The sequence below is a fragment of the Eubalaena glacialis genome, chromosome 6 (assembly GCF_028564815.1).
Source record: "Eubalaena glacialis isolate mEubGla1 chromosome 6, mEubGla1.1.hap2.+ XY, whole genome shotgun sequence".
Classification (NCBI taxonomy): Eukaryota; Metazoa; Chordata; class Mammalia; order Artiodactyla; family Balaenidae; genus Eubalaena; species Eubalaena glacialis.
The window spans coordinates 74,298,964-74,319,936 of NC_083721.1; the positions used below are offsets into that span (position 1 = coordinate 74,298,964).

Here is a 20,973-nt window from a genome sequence, read left to right on the forward strand (position 1 = left end):
AGAGAGAGGAGCTGCAGAAGACACCTTTGGTGTTCTCAGCTTTTAGCCCCTACACACCCAACTCTGGTGGGGACAGAAATGACAGTCTATCCTTCACAGTGGGGAGACTGAGGCTCAGAGAAGTGGGTGGCTTGCCCAGGATCACATAGAAAGCCAACTCTGATTGCTAACCTTCACTCTGTTGCCTGCGTCATGTTCCAGGCCAGGGACCACATGGGTGGAATTCAGGCTCCATTTTCAGGAAATGTGACTGTTGCTTTTTCATTTACACAAAAATGAAAAATAAATAACAGATGTTTGAACACATGTTGCAACTCATCTTACTGGAACTTAAAAGTGCATTCTGACTGAGAAAATTAAATTAGAAAATCCACACAGCAAAAAAGATGTTTTGAATGAAATGCACTTTGTCTTTCTCTCTCTCACACACACACACACACACACAAACAATATCTCGTTGTTTCTTCTTCAGGGAGCAGCTGTGAAGGAAACTGGGGGAGGGAGATGAACATAACATCCCATCTTTGTGTTTCATACAGAGCGAAGCTTTTAGGCCAGCCTTCCTGAACTGGAGGGGGTGTGGCATTCATTAAAATTAAACATCAATGACCTGAGAAGCTTATAAAATAGCTTGGGAGAAGCCAGTCACCAAGAGAAGGCATCTCAAATTGGATGATTTTGCATGTGGAAACTGCTTTCATCTTGAAGAAAAAGGTATGTACTGTGGTATTAATTCTCATTTATGATAAAAAATGCTTAAAATAGAGACAGTCTTGAGTTTTCATTGCCCCTTTTCAGCTAAAAATAGTAACTAACAACTGAGGGCCTTTGGCCAGTTGCTTTGCAGACTTGGTCTCATTTTTCCATAAACAACCTTACAAAGAAGATATTGTTAGTGCCATTTTTCAGATGAGGAAAGTGAAGTTCAGATATCCTAAGCAACAGGCCTAAGGTAAGACCACCAACAAATGCCAGAGCTGGGGTGCCAACGCGGTGCTGACTCACCTCAAAGTCTTCTGCTGGCACTACGCACCCCCCTCTATATTATGAGACAGTGAGGAATTGTTCCATACACCAATACTGTGATAGATGAATTCTCAGGGGGTTGTTATCCAGTGTGCATTACAGTAAAATTGACAGAAAAGTGAATTGGAATGCACTATGTGAATAGAAAATGCATTTAATATTAATAGAATTAATTATTATTAAATTAAATAAAATTAATAGAAAATGCAAAAATATTTTCTTCAGAAGATATGTTTTCTTGTTAGATTCAATAGCGAAATGGTTTTTAAGACCCATTTACTTGTGGAAAAGTGTTTTTTTTTTTTGGTCACGTGAAATCTAAAAGCCTAGTCCTTAATATTCTGCAGCTCCTGGAGACCAGGCACCAGGTCCAGGCTAACATGCAGGTGTGTAGACTCTTAGGAAACCTGACCTAAGTTCTGGCTTCACAGCTTGTCAAGAAGTAACCTCACTGAGTACACAGAGAATTGTCAGCACAGGACACTTCCAGTTAGGGTGTTATGAAGATTCAATGCACATGTAAAATACTGAAGCCAGGGCTCCTCCCTGGAGAAGCTCAGTGAGTGTTAGCAGTGATCCACAGAGTCAGTTCTGGCCCAGTGTGGATGCACCATAACCTTAGTAGAATTATTTTTTAATTATTTAATATTTAGTTAAAATAATATTTAAATTATATCTTTTTAAAAAGTATTTAAACTCTCCTCGTTAGGACAGTCTTCCCATTAGTATTAGGAGACAATGCAAAAATAAGTCATGCATACCCAAGTTCATAGATATATGTTAATAATGTGATTTACCCTCAGAAGGTGCTCAATAAGCACTGGGTAAAGTAGAATGCAAGGGGTACTGCAAAAAAATGATGGATGCTATCAACTCTTTCTCTCACAAAAAGTTTTCATCATAGGAATAAAACTACTGCAATAAAGAGGCATCTTTGGAAGAGTTGCAGGCAAGGGGAATTAGTTTTGCTCTGAAATCCTCCTACAGAGCTAAAGAACATGTTTCAGCCCGCAAAAGAACATTCTGTAACAAGATATTTGTCAGAGTAAGACAGAGAACTGACTTTTGGTGGAACTGTCACGTGGTGAAACGAGACTTATCAGGTACAGAGGTAGATGTTTATTGAAGCCACCGAAGGTGGGCACAGAAGGAAGCATGGCTCAGGGGTGTGACAGAATGGAGAGGTGGAGATGGGGCCCAAGTCCCAGCACTCTGCCCCTTCTGGGCCTCAACTTCCCCATCTGTACACCTGAGGGGGGGGTTGGATAAATGACCTCTAAGGTCCTGTCCAGTTTGGGGGAGGGGGTGCCTGTAGAATGTGTAGAATGTGTGGCCGTCCTCTGGGCTTAGAATTCCTGGGCAAGGCACTGAGCTTGGAGCCTACTAGGGGCCAAGAGTAGAACTTCAGTGGTTCTAAGAACCTCTTGAAAAGAAATGCAAATTTTTGTGGATTTAGGCTGGATTTTGGCATCCATCATCCCCCAAAATGTTAAAAGACAAGTGTCATTTACCTGGTGGTAGGGGCTGATGGGAAGTGGAGCCTCAAAGACTAAGGAAAGGGCCCCACAGCAGATGTGCTCAAGGCAGGGACTCAGGGACCACCCCTCCTCCCCCCAACCTCGCATCAGCTTTTACTCATTAGGTAACTGTTCTTTTGAAAAACGGGCAACAAAACTTCCAGAAGAAAAGCTATTGATTATTAAAGGTTATTTGGAGGTTTAGAGAGTCATAAGAAAGTGGTTATAATTATTCCTGTTATGACACATCCTTTTAAATATTCAGATCTGAGACCATCGTGCTTGCATTGATTCAGTCCTCTTCATCACAGGGAGAAAGGCAAAGCGCTGGAAATAGCTCCTGTGCAGCTACAGGCAAGGAGTCACAAGGAAGAGAACAGACTGAGAGCAAGTCAGTGAAAGAAGCAGGGAGCAGCCCAGGCTCCTACCTTGTCAACAGCGCTGCAGCCCTCACCCCTGCCCACTGCCCCTCCTCAAAGAAGCTTCCACGCCCAAGGGTGTTGGACTCAAATGCTTTTTGCACAATTACAAGTCAGCTACTGGTCCTTCTCTGGTTAAATGTACAGCATCTATGAAAAATACCCTCAACAGCATGTCAAAGGAAGGAAGGAAGGAAGGGAGGAAGGGAGGGAGGGAGGGAGGGAGGGAGGAAGGGAGGAAGGAAGGAAGGAAGGAAGGAAGTGAGGGAGGGAGGGAAGGAGGGAGGGAGGAAGGAAGGAAGGAAGGGAGGAAGGAAGAAAGAAGAAATTCAGGAAACACAATATTTTGCTCCTGTTTTTCATAATAATAGCTAACATTTACTGAGCATTTTCTCTGTCAGACACTGCTCTAAATGCTCTCCTTATATTTTCTCATTTAACTCTCATGAAACTTCATGAGGTTGGTATGATTATTATTCCCACTTAATAGCCAAGGAAACTAAAGCATCCATTGGACACAGTTATACTTAGTATGTGCAGAGCCAGAATTAAAACCCAGTCAGGGTGACCCTGGAGTCCCCAGCACGCTGCTCCCTTTAAAGTTCCCAGGCCTACTCTTGGGTTGGTAAACAGACAAGCAGATGGGGGCAGGGTGGGGAAATGGAGTCAGGGAGGCATTTCTTTGATGAATCTCACAGGGCACTAAATGTAGTGAACAGTTTGTTTTCGGTTTTTTCTCTCATGGTTCACTTGATGGCTTCACTCTCCCCCTTTGCCTACCCACCCCCAACACACACACATTGTTTCTGTTCATACAATAAGTACCTACTGCACCTGGCACTGCGAGGTTCTGTGGGTGAGTCCAGGGAGAATCAAAAACGATGCCCGTCCTTGAAAAATGCATAATTAGGTGTGTAGGGTCGGGGGAGCTGGCAAAATAAATCCAACAAACTCTAATACCAGGCAGAATGTGTTCTAATGGCGGCACAAAAGCTTCTAGAGAGGCTCACAGGGGTGGAGGGCCTCACAGTGACACTGATGACTGAGGTGGCCCTGGGGGATGAGGGGCTCAGACGGGCTGAGTGGGAGGCTGCGCACAGAGGGACCGGCCAGCCCAGAAATTTTCCTCTGCGGACTCTGTGCCCTCAGGAGACTCCGAGCGCCTCCAGCTGCTTTGTTCTCCCCACTCCAGGTCCACCTCCAGCCACCCAGCTCCAAGATGGTACCAGCGCTGCTGCTGCTGCTTCCTGCCCTGGCTGGACTCTTCGGAGCAGCTGAGGGACAAGCTTTCCATCTCGGGAAATGCCCAAATCCTCCAGTGCAGGAGAACTTTGACGTGAATAAGGTGCGGTAAAAGGCTAAACTCCCGCTTGTTTTGCTGTCTCCTGTTTGCATAAGCATCCTACCAGGTTTGGTTTTATTCTTCTGCTTTAATGGCCACAGCAAGCCTTGGGGTAGGTACTTATCTTACTGGGAGCTCCCCCAAAGCAGACCCTGAGACAAGAACTAGGGAGCAGAGATGTTTTAGAAGATGATCCCAGGAAGCCTGAGTGGGCATGTGGGGAAACAGACAGAGAAGGCAGGAAAGTAACCTGTTCACATGAGCAGGTTACTCTGTGAACAATGGGGTTCAATCCTGCTGGGGATCCTCTGAGGAAATATGTAGAATGTGCCTCAGGTTGTCCCACGGACGGATGTAGGTGGGCAGTGGGAGCTCCCACGGCACTGGCCAAGCCTGTGGCAGAGAAGGAGACCCAGGGGCTCGAGGTGGGAAGCTGGCAGTGTGTATGGGAAGCCCGCTGTGGAGGTGAGCCCAGAGGTGGGCTGAAAGGACATGGGACAGGGCATTGACAGCAGCTGCTGCAGAAATATTATCCTCACTCTACAGCTGAAGAAGCTGAACGTCAGAGATCTTGCAACCCACTCAGGTCACACAGCCAGTAAATGCAGAGTAGGATTCAAAACTAGGCTTCCCAGGAGTGCAGGACCCCCACAGGTTACTCAGAGAGAGCCCAGGAGAGGACAGCACTCCCCCAAGGGGCTTTCTTGTTACCTGCACTAAAAAGATATCGATAGAATCAATTCCCCCATATATGGTAAGGATTGTCTTTTCACCTTATTGACGTGTCTTTTGAGCACAAAACTTTTTAATATTAATGAAGTCCATTTTATCTACTTTTTCTTTTGTTGCTTGTGCTTTTGGTGGCATATCTAAAAAAAATTGCCTAGTCTAAGGTCATAAAGATTTACTCCTATATTTTCTTCTAAGTGATTTACAGTTTTAGTTCTTACATTTAAGTCTTTGATTCATTTTAAGTTAAATTTTGTATATAGTGTGATATAGGAGTCAAACTTCTTTCTTTGGCATGAGGATATCCAGTTGTTCCAGGACGGTTTGTTGAGAAGACTATTCTTTCGCCATTGAATAGTCTTCACACCCTTGTTGAAAATCAATTGACCATATGTGTAAGAGTTTATTTTTGGACCCTCAATTCTATTCTATTGATCTATATGTCTGTCCTTATACCGGCACAGTATAGTCTTGATTACTGTAGCTTTGTAGTAAGTTTTGACGTCAGAATATATGAGTTCTTCAACTTTGTTCTTCTGGCTATTCTGGGCCCTTTGTATTTCTGTATAAATTTTAGGCTCATTTTGTCAATTTCTGCAAAGAAGCAAGTTGGAATTTTGATAGAGACTGTATTAAATCTGTTGGTCAATTTGGAGAGTATTGCCATCTCAACAATTTTAAGTCTTCCTATCCATGAACATAGGATGTCTTTCCATTTACTTAGGTCTCCTTTAATTTATTTCAACAATGTTTTGTAGTTTTCAGAGTATGTTATGCTTCTTTGGTTAAATTTTTTCATAAGAATTTGATTCTTTTGATGCTACTATAAATGGGATTTTCTTAAATTAATTTGCAGATTGGTCATTTTAAGTATAGAAATACGTTTTATTTCTATATATTAATTCTTGTATCTTTAACCTTGCTGAATTCATTTGTTAGTTCTAATAATTGTGTGTGTGTGTGTGTGTGTGTGTGTATTCCTTAGGATTTTCTATATATAAAACCCTGTCATCTGGAAATGGAGATAGTTTTACTTCTTCCTTTTCATAATTATCTTTAAACATTGCATTCTCCTCATAGAGATAGAGAAACGGAGACCCTCAAAGACAAAAAGACCTTCACAAAAATATTACGAGATCATGAGGGAACATGACGTGAAAAGCAATCTTCCACCTCTGAGTTTCATCCTTTCTGGAAAATCGTGTGTCCTCGTTTTTAATTGTGGAGCATTAAAGTCACCTTAACAATAATAGAACTATTTTAAATGTATTGTATATAATGGAGATTTTCTGAGAATGCCTATGAAACCAGCTGACCTTTAACCTTATTCTTCAGTGCTTTAAATGCCTGTTAAGTTCAGTGATTTTAACTGAAAGATGTCCTTTAACAAATGAGTGGAAAATTTATGCCCTAAATGTGGGTAGATATTTTAGCAGAGAGCCAGGTGACCGAAGCAATACTGATACCTATTTGCAGTATGCTCTCATTTCAAATTCTGACTTTTTTGAAGGTGACTGCATCTCCTTGATTTTGTTTTGTTGAGTAATACATTTTTAAATTTCTAAAATAATTTCAATCAATATTTTGACTAGATAAATATATTCACATGGTTCAAAATTCTGAAGATGCAAAAGGACATACAATGAAAACTTTCCTTTCCACCCCTATATCCCAGCCTCTGTTTTCCTCCCCATTAGCAACCAGTAAAAACAGCTTATGGTGTATCTTTTGGGAGATAATATGTACATATATAAAAAAGCACATACATAACTGCAGTAGGAAGAATGATGTCCATGCCATATTCCCCAGAATCTGCAAATTGTTTCTTTACATGGAAAAGGGGATTTTGAAGATGTGATTAAAGTAATGGAGCTTGAGATGGCAAGAGTATCCTGCATTATCAGGTGGGTCCAATCTAATCATTAGAAGCAAAGAACCTTACCCAGCTGTGGTCAGAGAGATGTGATGATGGAAGAAGAGTCAAAGAGATGCAGTGTGAGAGGGATTTGACCTGCTTTTGCTGCCTCTGAAGATGGAGGAAGGGATTCACAAACCAAGGAATGCAAACGGCCTCTAGAACCTGGAAAGGGCAAGAAGATAGATTCTCCTCTAGAGCCTCTGGAAAGGAATGTAGCACTGCCAGCACTTTGATTTTAACCCAGTGAGACCCGTGTCAGACTTCTGATGTACAAAACTATGAGACCATAAATTTGTGGTGTTTTAAACTTGTGGTAATTTGTTACAGCAGCAATAGAGAACTGATATAATAACCTTTTCCCCCAATTTTACATAAAAGGTAGTTTAATATATACACTATTTTGCACCTGGCTCTTTTTTCATTAAATGTATCTTGGAGATAATTACATATAGCTCTTTTAAAAGAGGGTGTATAACATTCCATTGTATGGATGTGCCATCATTTATTTACCCAGTCCCCTACTAATGCTCACTTAGGCCGTTTCCTGTCTTTTATTATTACAAATAGGACTGCAATGAATAACCTTATACATACATCATTTCTTAATTTCAGGAGGATACCTTCTCAGAGGTGAAATTGTTGGGCCAGAGTATATGTAGCTTTAGTTTTGCTAGATATTGCCAAGTTGCCCTCATGAAGGCTGTAGATTGGAGCAGTCTCTATGCCCAGCCATGTATGGAAGCAGGAGCGTGCCTCTCTCCCCTCACCCTCACCCGCGCAGTTGCTCACTTCCTTTAAAGATGATTCTGTGCACCGAAATTATGGACAGAGAGCAAGCCCCCAGGGGAGGAATGATACAGGTCTTCTAAATCTTGACCACCTGCCAAAAGCCTTTGTGACCAACTCCCTGTGTGGGGTTATACGAGGAGAATTTAACCAACTCTGGAGACCCAGCTCCCCACAGTAAACACATCTGACTTTGCACACAATTCAAAGATGTCTTGGAGAATCATAAAATATTTGAGATGGCACCTTACATCATCTAAACCAATCCCTTCCTTTTACGGAGTTTAGAATTTCACATAGATTTTGACTGAAGGGAACACTGAAAGCATAGCTAAATAAAAAGCACTTCAGGAATGGACTGTGGCATTCAACCAGTGCCCACACATCCGATTCACTTATTACCATTTGAGTCAATATCTTGCTCAGTGGCTGCTGGGAACAATGCAGCCCATTTTGCCTGGTTACCCCAGGAAAGGGCTCTGCTCTGAAAGACAACAATGGGGAAGAGTTTGCAGATCCCCAGAGAGCCACAGGGTTTGCTCTGCTTGTCGTTGTCTCTGCAGTATCTTGGAAGATGGTATGAAATTGAGAAGATCCCAGCGAGCTTTGGGAAGGGAAGTTGCATCCAAGCCAACTACTCACTAATGGAAAACGGAAACATCAAAGTGGTAAACAAGGAGCTGAGGTGAGAGGCTGTGCTTTCAAAGGCAACACGCGTCCAGGAGGGAGCCCTGCAGAGATTGTCCTGGGGTGACTGGTGTCCTTGCCGTCTAGTGTGGGGAGGATGCAGACATTGCTGGGTCTGGGCTGCCTGCTCACGACAGGTCCTGAGAGGAAAGTTTTTGGCAGACAGCATGGTAGGGACTAGAAGTCACTCGTTCATTTCTACGACCACTTGCTGAGCACCTTATTGTGTCCCACACCCTGTGAGAGGTCCTAGGGACTCAATGGTAACACAAACTGCAAGGTTCCTGCTCTCATTGCAAAACAGACCCTCTGGTAGCAAAGGACAGCAAAGGACCCTCTTGTCTGACCTCCAAACCAAGAGAGAAGCACTTTCTATATCATCTGCTGATTGAGGGCATCCAGCATAGCTTGAATCCTTCCAGAAACTGGGAGCTCAACATCTTCCATGACAATTTATCCCATCTCCAGACAGCTTTAACTCTTAGAAAACTCCTTTTCTTATTAAGCAAGAATCAGATACATACATAGTCACACTCTAGGTTGTGTGAACAGGAGAACCTACAGAAAGATATTTTTCTATTACTTCTAACAGACTGATATTTGATCCCAAAATTCATACTTTAGAAAGCAAATATAAACTCAAAAAGAAACCTAGGAAGAACTCCTACCCACCTGCCATCAACAAAGATAAGAGTAACAATAAACAATGGTGACTAATATTAATTAAGCATTTCCTATGTGCAAGGCACTGTTCTGTATGTGTATGTATATATACATGTGTGTACATATACATCTATTTATGTATGTACATGTAAATGAGCATAGATATTCATTTAATCCCCGTAGCAACCTGAGGTTGGTACTATTATTAACCCTCTTTTTATGGACGAGGAAAATGAGGTACAGAGAGGTAAAGTAATTTTCCCAAGGGTCACACAGCTTATAAGTGATGAAGCTGAGATTCAACACCAGGGAGAAGTGAAATGGGGAAGAGACCAGAAGATATATGAAAGAGGCGGGGTATGAATGGTTGCCATTCCTGTTTCCTAAGTTGTCTAAGAACTGTGTTCAACTGCAAGGAAACAACTACCACCCAGCCTCAGGCTCAGAGAGGCTTTGCATGGCCATCCTATTACCCATTAAGCTTCTTGTGAGCCACAGTACAGTGGGCTGACTCTCTGACCCCGCATAAACCAAAGAAATAAAGTAAGAATCTTGAGCAACTCTAAAGAAAAATCCCACTCATTTCAGAGCCCAGTAAGGGCTACAGGAATTGAGATGCAGACCCCCAGAAGGTCTCACAGGAATTTTATGGGCCCCAAAGTAACAATGACTTAATTTGAAATATTTTGTCCCTTTCTAAGGTCAAGAGTCAGACAATGACACAGATCCCAAAACCCATCAGATGCCCCCAGCTCTCCTTCTGAGTTGGCCAGGAATCATCTTTAACTGTACCCGGAGTATTAGTCACTCTGCCTCTAGGGTCACTTCTACTTAAGAGCAAAGGCATATGGAGAAAGGTTTGTTAGTCAGGAAAATGGTATAGATTCTGCAGAACAAGCAGGGGGCATGGCAGGGAGCCTGAGCAAAATACCCTTAGCCAGTGTCAGAATGCTGGGGCCAAAGCAGCTGGCTCAGGGCTGGGAGCTGAAGGGGTTAGGTACCCAGTTTCAAATCCTGGTTCTACCACTTACTAATGATGTGATCTTAGGTTAGTTATGGTAATTTTCTAGGCCTCAGTTTCCTCCTCTGTAAATTGGCAATAATCATAGTATGTCCGTCCATAAGGCTGTGTGAACATTAAATGGGGTAACACATGTAAAGCACTTAGAACAGTGTTTGGCATGTGGTAATCATTTAATATTACCTATTATTGCTAATATACTGCTACCCTTGAAAATACAAATGCATTTTTCCTATGAACAAATTGTGAGTTTATGATCAGAGACTGGTATTTTGAAAACTGTCCTGGAGCAAAACATAAATGATAGTGAAAAGGGCGAAAGTCTGTTGGGAAGAGACTGGTTTGTTGCTAAGCAACTGCATGCAGATAGAAATGGACCGTCTTCCGTCTTACAGGTTGACTCCCAGGTGAGAGCGGGGCACGGTCTCCAGCCCTACTCAGTGATAAACAGACTATGCAATCCAGGAGCATCAGAGAACATTTCCCACTCCCAACCCCCTTACCTGCTGCTTATTGTCTGGTTTCTAGGATATCCATCCCCACTAACCATAGCCTACTGACTTTCTAACACATGCCATTGCTCCAATTTTAGTTTGTCTGCCCCTCTGAGAACTGGTGAACAGGAAACTCCTCTGTTGGCCTGCTAGGAAGAGCACCCTCCTTCACAGCCTCAATCCCTAGGCCTTTCTCCTTTCCCTTAGATCCAGGGGGTCATTGGAAGTTATCCAGAAATGGGGCCAGCTCCCTTCAAAAGAGTGAAAGTATTTCATCCATCCAAGAAAAAGACCATCGCTTTTAAGACACTGCCATTTTATATACCACTAAAAAAGAAATGACACTAACAATTGTAAGGTGGCATTAATTGTAAGATGCACATTTCTTCACATCTAATGTCTCTGAGATCTGGATGCCTGGGAGAATTCCTGAAGTGAGGTAAATGTTTCCTCACTGCCTGCTTTGACCTGGCCTACGTCAGAATCTCCCACACTCGATCAGAAGCTTTCTGAACTGGATGGGGTCTCAGAGCTATGAACCCAGGCATATGAACCCCTTTATAGGACAAATGATGCCACATGATATCACTGAGGCCCAAAGAGGGGGAAACTTGGCAGATCTCCAGATTCCACGTTTTACATGATTTTCAGTAATCCAGTCAGTCCTTATTTTTTCCTTTCTCATTTTTGAAGAAGTGAATCTTTTTTCTGTGTTGGGTTGTTTTATTTGCTTGTTTTTCCCTTCCCTTTTCCTCCCTCTTGGTTTGGAGCCCAGGAGCAGAAAATGGCCTTGCAGGCTACTACATACACTCCAAAAAACAGCGTTGAAATACCAGGGCCTCACATATTATCCAGTCCTGGGGCATTGCAATTGTTGATTCTTATCACCCAAAAGCTGTCTTCCTCTGCTCCATCTCAGAGACAGCAAGAAAGCAAAGGGGAGGGAATGGAACTAGGACCCAACCTGTCTTCAAGAACCTCCTACCCAGAAATTGCAATGTTGGCCACCATGATTGTTGGTGTCCCAAATCTTGCCTTTCCTTGATTTGGGGCTTTTAATGAGTTCAGGTTTTTTGGGTTTGTTTTTTTAACTCATTGCAGAGCTGATGGAACTGTGAATCAAATTGAAGGTGAAGCCACCCAAGAGAACATCACAGAGCCCGCCAAGTTGGGAGTTCAGTTTTTCTGGTGTAAGTATACACTTCTCGCAGGAGGTGTCAAGGACAGGAGATATGCAAACAGAAGGCTAGAGCCCTGGGTCAGAGCACTCCCGTCACATCTGAGTGTCACCCATACTGATTCAATGCATAATTATTCGTTGAGCACCTCCTACCTGCCATGCGCTGGGCTAGGCCCTGGAGATGCAAAGATGAGCAAGGCAGAGCTGGCCCTCGTCCCTGAGAAGCTTACATGTCAGTGGGGATACTGACGAGCACCCAGGTGATTTACTATAAAACTACAGTAAGTGTGTCAATAGAGGAAGCACAGATTGGAGACCACTGGGCATGAGCCGTAGGAGGCCCAAGCCAGTCTTGTTTCCCAGAGGAAACTAATAACTGAAAAATTAGTAGTTATTAGCAGAACAACTAACATGTGAGAAATCTTGGAGGTAAGAGATGATAAGAGTGAAGGTAAATTGGAGTCCTGGCTCTGTATGCCATTTTCTAGACAAATTGTTGGAGTTTCATTTGGGTCCACCTTCCCCTTAACTTTAACAAGCTGGGCAGTGAGTTTTCCTTGGTGTTGGGAAGTGGAGTTACTGAATAATATCCTCTGAACTGAAAAGGAACTTTGAGACTGGAAACGAAGCAGACAACTCCATAAAGAACAATTAAGAAGTTTATTGTGGGTAGAATCAGGTGGACGACCCTCAGAGGCATTCACAGCTGCACTGCATTCCGCCAAAAGGGGTACAGGGGCACTTAAAGGAGCCAAAGCTAAAAATAGAACGACTACTAAAGAGAAGCACGTCCACATTGACAGGAAGTGAGGGGTTTTCCTCCCCACACTCTCACCCCAGGGGTCTCGTGGCCATTAACCACCTGTGTCAGCAAAAGGCGTTCTTCCAGTTTTCATGTCAGATGAAGTTTATAGGGAACTAATCTGGCTTGGGTGTATTGCTTGTGAGTAAGCTAAAGCTCAGTCGCACAAAAAAAGGGAGAGGGTAGGACCGCAGGCCTAAGATGAAACTGACAAAATGGAGCCAGTGTGGTTCAACCACACACTTGACTTGGACCTTGGCTGTGGAGGTCAAGTTCACAGAGGAAGTTTCTGGATTCAGATGGGGAAAGTAAATTCTCCATCTCTCTTAAGGACCGTTTTAATGTTGAGCTTTCAACAGTATACAGATGTCAATCAGTGAATCGTAACCTGTTACCACCTGATTTACCGTATTCTTAAGAATGGTGGGATTTTCAAAGTTCGCACAAGAAGAAAAACAAGCAGACCAACATTAGCCCCTACCTCCTTCCATAGGTGGGTTCTAGAGGAAGCTGGGTGGTACAAACTTGGAAAGCCTGGGGCCCCTGACCTTACATTCTTGACTCCGCTTAGCTAAGTGGTGGTTCCATACGCACTAGTGCTAAATGCTGCCTGTTGGTCCAGGGGGTACAGCCAAACCTCCCAGGTATTATGGACTTCCAGGTACCAACCTGCAATCAGGGAGGGGGGGGATCCAGAATGATGACTCTGAACTCTGGCTGCACACTGGAATCACTGGGGAGCTTTCAAAAGTACCAATAGCCTCCAGTTCAGAATTTGGGAGTCGGGGTGAGGGGAGTTTGGCCTGGTATTTTTCAGAGTTCCCGTATGATTCCCATGTGAAGTCACAATTAAGAACCACTGATGTAGAAGAATTAGAACCCCAGAGCCTGGCTTCCAGGGTGCTAGAGGTGAAGGTTTCTCTTGCCCTGGTCCCTTCTAATACTGCCTTTCTCTGGTTTTCAGTCATGCCATCAGCTCCATACTGGGTCCTGGCCACCGACTATGAGAACTACGCCCTCGTGTACTCCTGTACCACAATCATCTGGCTTTTTCACATGGATTATGTTTGGCTCTTGGGAAGAAACCCTTATCTCCCTCCAGAAACAGTGACCTATCTCAAAGATATCCTGACCTCTAATAACATTGACATTGAGAAAATAACTGTCACAGATCAGGTGAACTGCCCCGAATTCCTATAACCAGGCTCTAAAGGGAGGCTGCATTTGCTCCATGTTCCTTCTTTTGCTTTGCTTTTCCCCTACACCACCCCTCATAAAGACAAACCAAACCACCACAGCAAACTATTACAAATACCAGAAGGGAAATGTGACAGCAGAAGCTAGTGGAGAGGAACTCAAGGCAAGTTGGCCCAAACACTTAGCCATGCACCATCCTGTTACCTTGCAAGCCTGATAATAAACTTGCTGCTGACCTGCTGTGCTCACAGTAGACTACAAATTGGACTAATTATTGGGAGTTTTAAATTCTAAGCTTATGTTTGGAAATCCTTAAGCAGTTATGTTGAAAAAAAAAAAGAAGCACTGAACAGTTGAAAGGTAAAAATCTTGTTTCTAGAAAGGGAAAGCTGATGGCAAAGGCACATACCAGGTGACCTGAATCCAGGTGGCCCCATCCTGCAGTAGGCAGTCCATAGTGGGGAAATCATTTGGAGTTTTTGAGTCTCTGACAGACAGTTTCCTGGAGGCATTTACTTTCTTATCAGGAGGTCTTCAGAGTCAGGTGAAGAATGGGACCATCTTGGGTCTGTGCAAGGAAGAAGAGAATCTATGAGGGTGAAGCTATGGGAATTTTTTTAAGAAAATAATTTTTGGGTCTTTTATTCAACTGATATTTACTGGGACCCAACTGCATTCCAGGCATTGAAAAATACAGAATCCCTCTCCTCCCACAGCAGCTCACAGACTAGGGAGGGAGACTGACAAGTAAAGATACAATTTGAATCCAAGCTGAGGGGTCCATAGGCAGAGGCATGTGGAGGGAGCCATGGGAGCTCCGAGAAGGTCTCAACCCCTGCCAGGCATAGGTACCCACAAGGTTGTACAGTCACATCCCAGAGTGTCCCAGCTTCAAGGAGTCAGGAACCACCTGGAGTTTGTTGTTGTTGTTGTTGTTCTTTACATTTTACTATTAAAATCAGAACAATCTCAAAATCATCACCCTGCGATTACTCTTAGGTCACATAATATTTGTAATCCACTAATGTTTTGGGAAATGAATAGAAAATTAAGCCATTTGATTAGCTTTTTGCATTTTCAGCATGAATATAAAATATTTCCTTGAGCACTTGAGACGCTTCACTGCTTTATATTAAAGGTTATAAAAATTCTAAGAAACTTAATATGTATCATTTTCATTTTACTAAATAAATATGACCTCAAAATGTAACTTGCTATTCGAAATTCCTAAAGGCTGAAAACCATTGGACAAAAAGGCGGTGATGGAGAGGTAGGTATTGAAGAAGAGCCTCTTCCCACAAGCTCGGCCTGCTGTTGCATCTGTGCTTTATCACACTGCCCACCCCACCAGAGGGTACCTGGCTCCTCTTCTAAAATACAGTTCTTCCCAAGAGTGTTAAGCTGCTTATCTCTCTCTTAACTCATGGTACAAGACAAGCTATGATTGTGTTCCTCTTAACAGCTGTCTGGTAGCATCTAAAACAATGAACATGGCTACATTTTGCACCTTTACAGTGCAGGTATCAGAGGTGATTGAACCTCAGAAAATGGGGGGAATTCAGAGGATAGCATGGGGGCACCACGTATCTAGAGGAAACATGGGGAAAAACAACAAAAAATCCAGAAGGGAGAGCAAGAGAAGGGAAATGGGAAGTAAACGGCAAAATAGAGACAGTAGTAAATCCCCCTGTGCCTATGTACCCATCATCAGCTCCAACAGTCATCAACATCTCACCAATCTTGCTTCAGCTATCACCCATCCACCCCCAATTTTTTTTCATAGAGTGTTTTGAAGCAAATCCTAAAGAGCACATCCTATTATTTTGCCTGTTAGCTACCTAAGGATAAATCTCTAGCAGGTACAGACATTTCTTAAACAACAACAAAAAATACAAGGTTATGTTTTATATCCTGCAAGTACTCAGAGAATATAATTTAATATATGTAATTTAAAGATTATTTTATATTATCCAGATGAAAGGGAAGATATATGTACAAAAATGTTCATCATACTTTTACTCGTAGCAGCCCCCAAACTAAGAGGAGCTAAACTAAAACTAAAACAGCAGAGGAATGAGATCATAAATTATGGAACAGCCACTTGTTGTAATGTGGTGTACTCATTAAAATTCATAGTTATGAAGACTACAAGACCACATGGGGGCTGTGCCTGCTGGCCCACACTCACCACTTGTGTGTGTGGGGGGGAGGGGTGGAAAAAGGTGGAGGAGGGGAGGAAGCGGAGGGGTCCCGCATGTGGCCTTGCTGCCTGCAGAGATAGAGTCTGGAACATGTGCTCTGCTTACCCAGCCACATCCGATAAGACCAAGGTGTGTCCACCTGCGCTAATGACAGCCAATCCACAGGCTGAACAGAAACCTCCGATTTTTGTGGCCTACCTGGATGAAAAAGATAAATTAGGCCAATCTAATCAGAATCTGACTTTAAGAGATCTAGAGAAAGGATAACTGAAAACTCTGTAAGTCATAACCATAAGGTCGTGTAGTTTGGGGGGGCCATTTTTGGTGATGCACAACTGAAGTTATGAGAGTGCAGAACAGAAATGCAAAGATAAGCCCAGACCCCACCCAAGGTCCCACCAGCAGCTTCAGTAGCTGACTGCTGTCTGTGTCCTAGCGCCAGTTCCTGTGGAGCTTAGCTGTCTTAGGTTCCTGAGTTTGGATTTCTTTAAGATTAGGCTCACACACACCTACACACACACACACACACACACACACACACCCCTACCTTTTTTTTGAGGTAATTTAACTTGACTGAGTGAATGTTCCTTGCAACCTCAAATAGCCCTAAAACAAAAGTGTTCACTCTTTGAGTGAAAAAAAGAAGGCAGCATTGTACCTAAGTTGTACTTGTAGTTCATAAAATGATGGCATAAAATCAAGGACTAAAAGTGAACAGAGAAATGAAAGCAATTAATATGTTAGAATGGTGGAATTATGGAATGATTTATTTTCCTTTTTTATTTTTGCTGTTGGTGTTTGTCATGTAGGCCCTAAAACTTTAGACCCTAAAACTTCCTCCTAGTTCAGCCTGGCCCTCTAGCAAGTCGAGTGCCAAACCCCAAAGAAACAGGCTTCTTCCAATAATTACCTCAGGCTTCGAGACATTTCTGGACTCTACTCTTATCACACTGCATTTCCGTTACACCTGAGATGGTGGTTTGATTTGTGAGTATAGGACCTGTGATTAAAGTAATCTTTATTTACTACCAACAAGGCCCTCTGTACACTTCTAGGTGGCATGAAGGGAGATAAGTAATTGAGAAAGTTTTTGTTTACACAGTTGTCTAAATGTTGTGTTCTTTTATTTAAAAGTTTTCCCCCAAAGCAATCATTTTCATCTTGATGATTATGAGAAACTATTAACATTTTGAATATTTGTTAACTATGGCCAACTTTTATGCTAAAATCAATATTTTGACTAAATAGCAAATACGAGATGAAAATAGGTTCATCAGATCTAAGGTTTTCCAGCAGAGCAAGGTGAACTGAACTAGTTGGGAGTGCTGAGGGGTGATGTGGTGGAAAGCACACTGGGATGGGATCCAAGGACAGTCCCTGCTTCAGTCGACTTAGCCGCGTCCTCCAGCATTCCCCTCCCCTCCCGGCTGTTTCCTCACCTTCACGTTATGTCATTAAAAGAACTAGATGAGGTACCTCTAAGGACTCTTTCAGGTCAAACATTTATAGTTCTGTGCATTATAGTTTTGTACAAGATTAATTAAGTAAATTTTTTTCTACAAAGGAAGGGATACCTGTACCTTTATAGAGAAAAGAAGCCATAAACTTAAAAGACATAAGCAACTCTTTGAATTGTTTTGTTTCCTAATCCTTATCAATGTATACACACACACACACACACACACACACACACAGGTACACACACTTTGTTTTTTAATCAATACGTGTATCTTTTTTCATACTATACATTATTTGGATGTATACATTTTTCCATAGGGATAAACACATACTACTCACATAACATGTTATGTTCTATAAATGCATTGGAAGTATTATATTTAACTTTCCTGAATTTTCCTAGGCTGCTAGTTATAATTCAAGTATAAGAATGCCAAACGTAAGTCAACTCTTCAGCCTCTTCAGAGACCCAGGGGAGTGATAGCTCATTGAATTATTTTTTTTTAATCTTTTTAAAAAATTTTATTTATCTTTGGCTGCGTTGGGTCTTTGTTGCTGCACGCGGGCTTTCTCTAGTTGCAGCGAGTGGGGACTACTCTTCGATGCGGTGCGCGGGCTTCTCATTGCGGTGCCTTCTCTTGTTGCAGAGCACAGGCTCTAGGTGCATGGGCTTCAGTAGTTGTGGCACATGGGCTTAGTTGCTCCACTGCATGTAAGATCTTCCCAGACCAGGGATCGAACCCATGTCCCCTGCATTGGCAGGAGGATTCTTAACCACTGTGCCACCAGGGAAGTCCCAGTATGATTCTATATATAAAATGGCATATTATTCCAGGATACATACATATGCAATAAAAGTATAATGAAATTCAGAGAATATTAAACATCAAATTCAAGGTTACCTCCAGAGGGTGGAGGGAGGGGATTGCAATTGGATACAGTAACATAGGTAGCTTCCATTGCATTGCTAATTATATTAGTTTCCTGTAGCTGCTGTAACAAATTTGTGAGTCTCTTTTAAGATGTTAAATTAAAATGTTTAAAGAGTGACCCCTCCCCCAAAAATTTAGTTTTCAGAGACCTGAAGACTAAAAAACAAAAAAACTTTCAAAAACTGAGTGGATTGGATGCTAACTTCTAGCAGTAGAATTTCAGGCATTGAGGTGAGGACAGGTCAGAGGAGAAAAATTCCAGTCATATTACATAGGCAGTCACCAGCTTCACCTGCTTTGAATCCAAGCCTTCTGTCTCCAACCCTTCCCAGGTCAAAAGAGCTGCCAGTGCTCTGTGAATCTGCTCTGTCCCCAGAAGGTGACAAATGGGCTCAGGAGCTCCCTAGCCAGAATGGGCAGTACTGGAAAAAGCAGGTGCCCACTCCTTTGTCAGCACAGTTCAGCTGTGACTAAGCACATGTTCATTCCTTGCCTGTAGCCTGTTCAGAGCAGAACTGGTGAGGTCAGGGCCTGCACACAGAGTCAGAGGACTCCCTCCTCAAATGAGGGAGTGGTTGGTAATGACCAGGACCAGCCCTACTGTTGGATGCTATGGAAATCTACAAAACTGGGACTGACATCTCTGGCATTCTGCCTAAGGGCATTATGTCAACAAAGTGTTCTGTACATGGGGAACAGTCTATATGGGTCATTTTTGCACCTATGAGTTACTGATATGAACAGCCTCTCTACCTTGGCAAGCTTAGAGGCTAAGGTTGTTGGCATGTCATTTGGCATTCATTTCTCAGCTCAGATGGCATCTCTACAGGCATCTACCTAAAAGTGATTGCCCCAATTACCACTTATCCCATACACTTTTTAAAGTTTCTTTCTTACCACTTTTCACAATCTGCAATTATCTTGTTTACTTATTTGCTTATGTATTTATTGTCTATTTGTCCCACTAGAATGTAGGCTTTCTGAAGACAGGAAACTTGTTTTGTTCATTCTTGTGTCCTCAGAGCTTAGGATAATGCCTGACATGTAGCAGACACTCAATAATTTTTTACTGAATGAATGAGTGAATGAACAAATGAATAAATGCCCTAGGGCCCAGAAAGAATCAGTTGTGGAAATGAAAACAATGCAAATAAATGTAAATATCCTACGTTCATGTGCTTCGCGACATATTCAACTAAGATTGCCTCCCAACTTGCTATTTCTGCTACGTTCCCACAATTTACCACTGGAATATCATCCCCCTCATATGCATATTCATTCTCCAAATGGAGAAACTGATGCCCAGCAAAGTGAAATGACTTGAACAAAACTATTTGGCTAGTTACAGTGATGACTTGAACCTGGACACTAATTTCTATCAGAGAAGTAATTTACTCATGGGATAATTGGGATTTTTTTACTTCTTCCTGTTCCTTTTCCCCACAGACAACAACAACAAAACACCTCCTATGAGAAAAATGTTTTAGTCTCCATGAGACAAAAAACTGTGGTACAAAGTCAGTGTTACATTTGGCAAGTCAATAACCTCTACATAGGAGGCTATAGTCAAGGAATAATTACTAAGGAGGTAATTTTGGCTAGGCTTGGTGATACTCTATGTTACTAGAGATGAGTGAGAGGAGGACATCCTGCTCCCCAGGGCTACCAGACACATGAGATGTCACAAGGAAATCTTGGACTCAGACTTTGGTTATTTTTAGCATTAGGAATATGGTTTCATATGGCTAAGGGGCAACTCTACCAGGAAGCAGGGGACTGACTGACTTTATGAGACCTTCCCAGCATCTAGAGCCATCTGGACAAGGACAGCACAGGAAGCATGAAGAACAGGAGCTTCAAACGCCCCTCCTCCCATGAAACTCTCCTGCCTCCTTCTGATTTGAGGGACAAATGCTGATTGCATGTACTTAACACGCTGATTGAGAAACTACTAATTTCTTACTAAGTGTGAATGCTTTTTCTGTGTCCAGTTCTTGTTGTCCCTTTGTGTGTTATAGAAAGTACACCCCAGCTCATTCATTCCTTCCTTCTTACTTTTTTCTCTTTGAAAATGTCACCCATTCTGAAACTTGTTTTGAATTATGATAGAAAAGTATGACTGTCATTGAAAGGAGAATTTTTTTCATGCACACAAATAAAAGCCCTGAGGTACCATATCTTCTTATAAGTAAGTTCACTGCCAACTGACAGCAAAAGAATTACCACAGTAAAGGGAGACTCTATGAAGATGTGTGCTTTACCAAAGAATAGCCTAACTTAGAGAATCTTTCTTAGCTCTCAAACAAACCTTGCCATTAACTGATATTGGTTTGTTTTTGTTTTTTAAATTTTATTTATTTATGGCTGTGTTGGGTCTTCGTTTCTGTGCAAGGGCTTTCTCTAGTTGCGGCAAGTGGGGGCCACTCTTCACCGCGGTGCGCGGGCCTCTCACTATCATGGCCTCTCTTGTTGCGGAGCACAGACTCCAGATGCGCAGGCTCAGCACTTGTGGCTCACGGGCCAAGTCGCTTCGCGGCATGTGGGATCTTCCCAGACCAGGGCTCGAACCCGTGTCCCCTGCATCGGCAGGCAGATTCTCAA

The 20,973-nt window shown here is 42.6% G+C and overlaps 1 protein-coding gene across 3 annotated transcripts in view; it reads left to right on the plus strand.

Annotated features, from left to right (window-relative positions):
* Positions 1 to 14,991, plus strand: part of APOD (apolipoprotein D) — a 70,464-nt gene extending 55,473 nt beyond the window's left edge. Inside the window, exons 1-6 of one of the 3 annotated variants that reach the window (XM_061194329.1) lie at positions 470 to 714; positions 2,855 to 2,934; positions 4,155 to 4,307; positions 8,301 to 8,422; positions 11,704 to 11,792; positions 13,549 to 14,991. In XM_061194329.1, the coding sequence (XP_061050312.1) occupies positions 4,182 to 4,307; positions 8,301 to 8,422; positions 11,704 to 11,792; positions 13,549 to 13,784 (573 nt within the window). In that variant the 5' untranslated portion in view covers positions 470 to 714; positions 2,855 to 2,934; positions 4,155 to 4,181 and the 3' untranslated portion in view covers positions 13,785 to 14,991. Of the gene's footprint in view, positions 1 to 465; positions 715 to 2,854; positions 2,935 to 4,154; positions 4,308 to 8,300; positions 8,423 to 11,703; positions 11,793 to 13,548 lie in introns of those variants that run through there. The other 2 variants (XM_061194328.1, XM_061194327.1) reach the window with 2 other exon arrangements.
* The last annotated feature ends 5,982 nt before the right edge of the window (positions 14,992 to 20,973 follow it).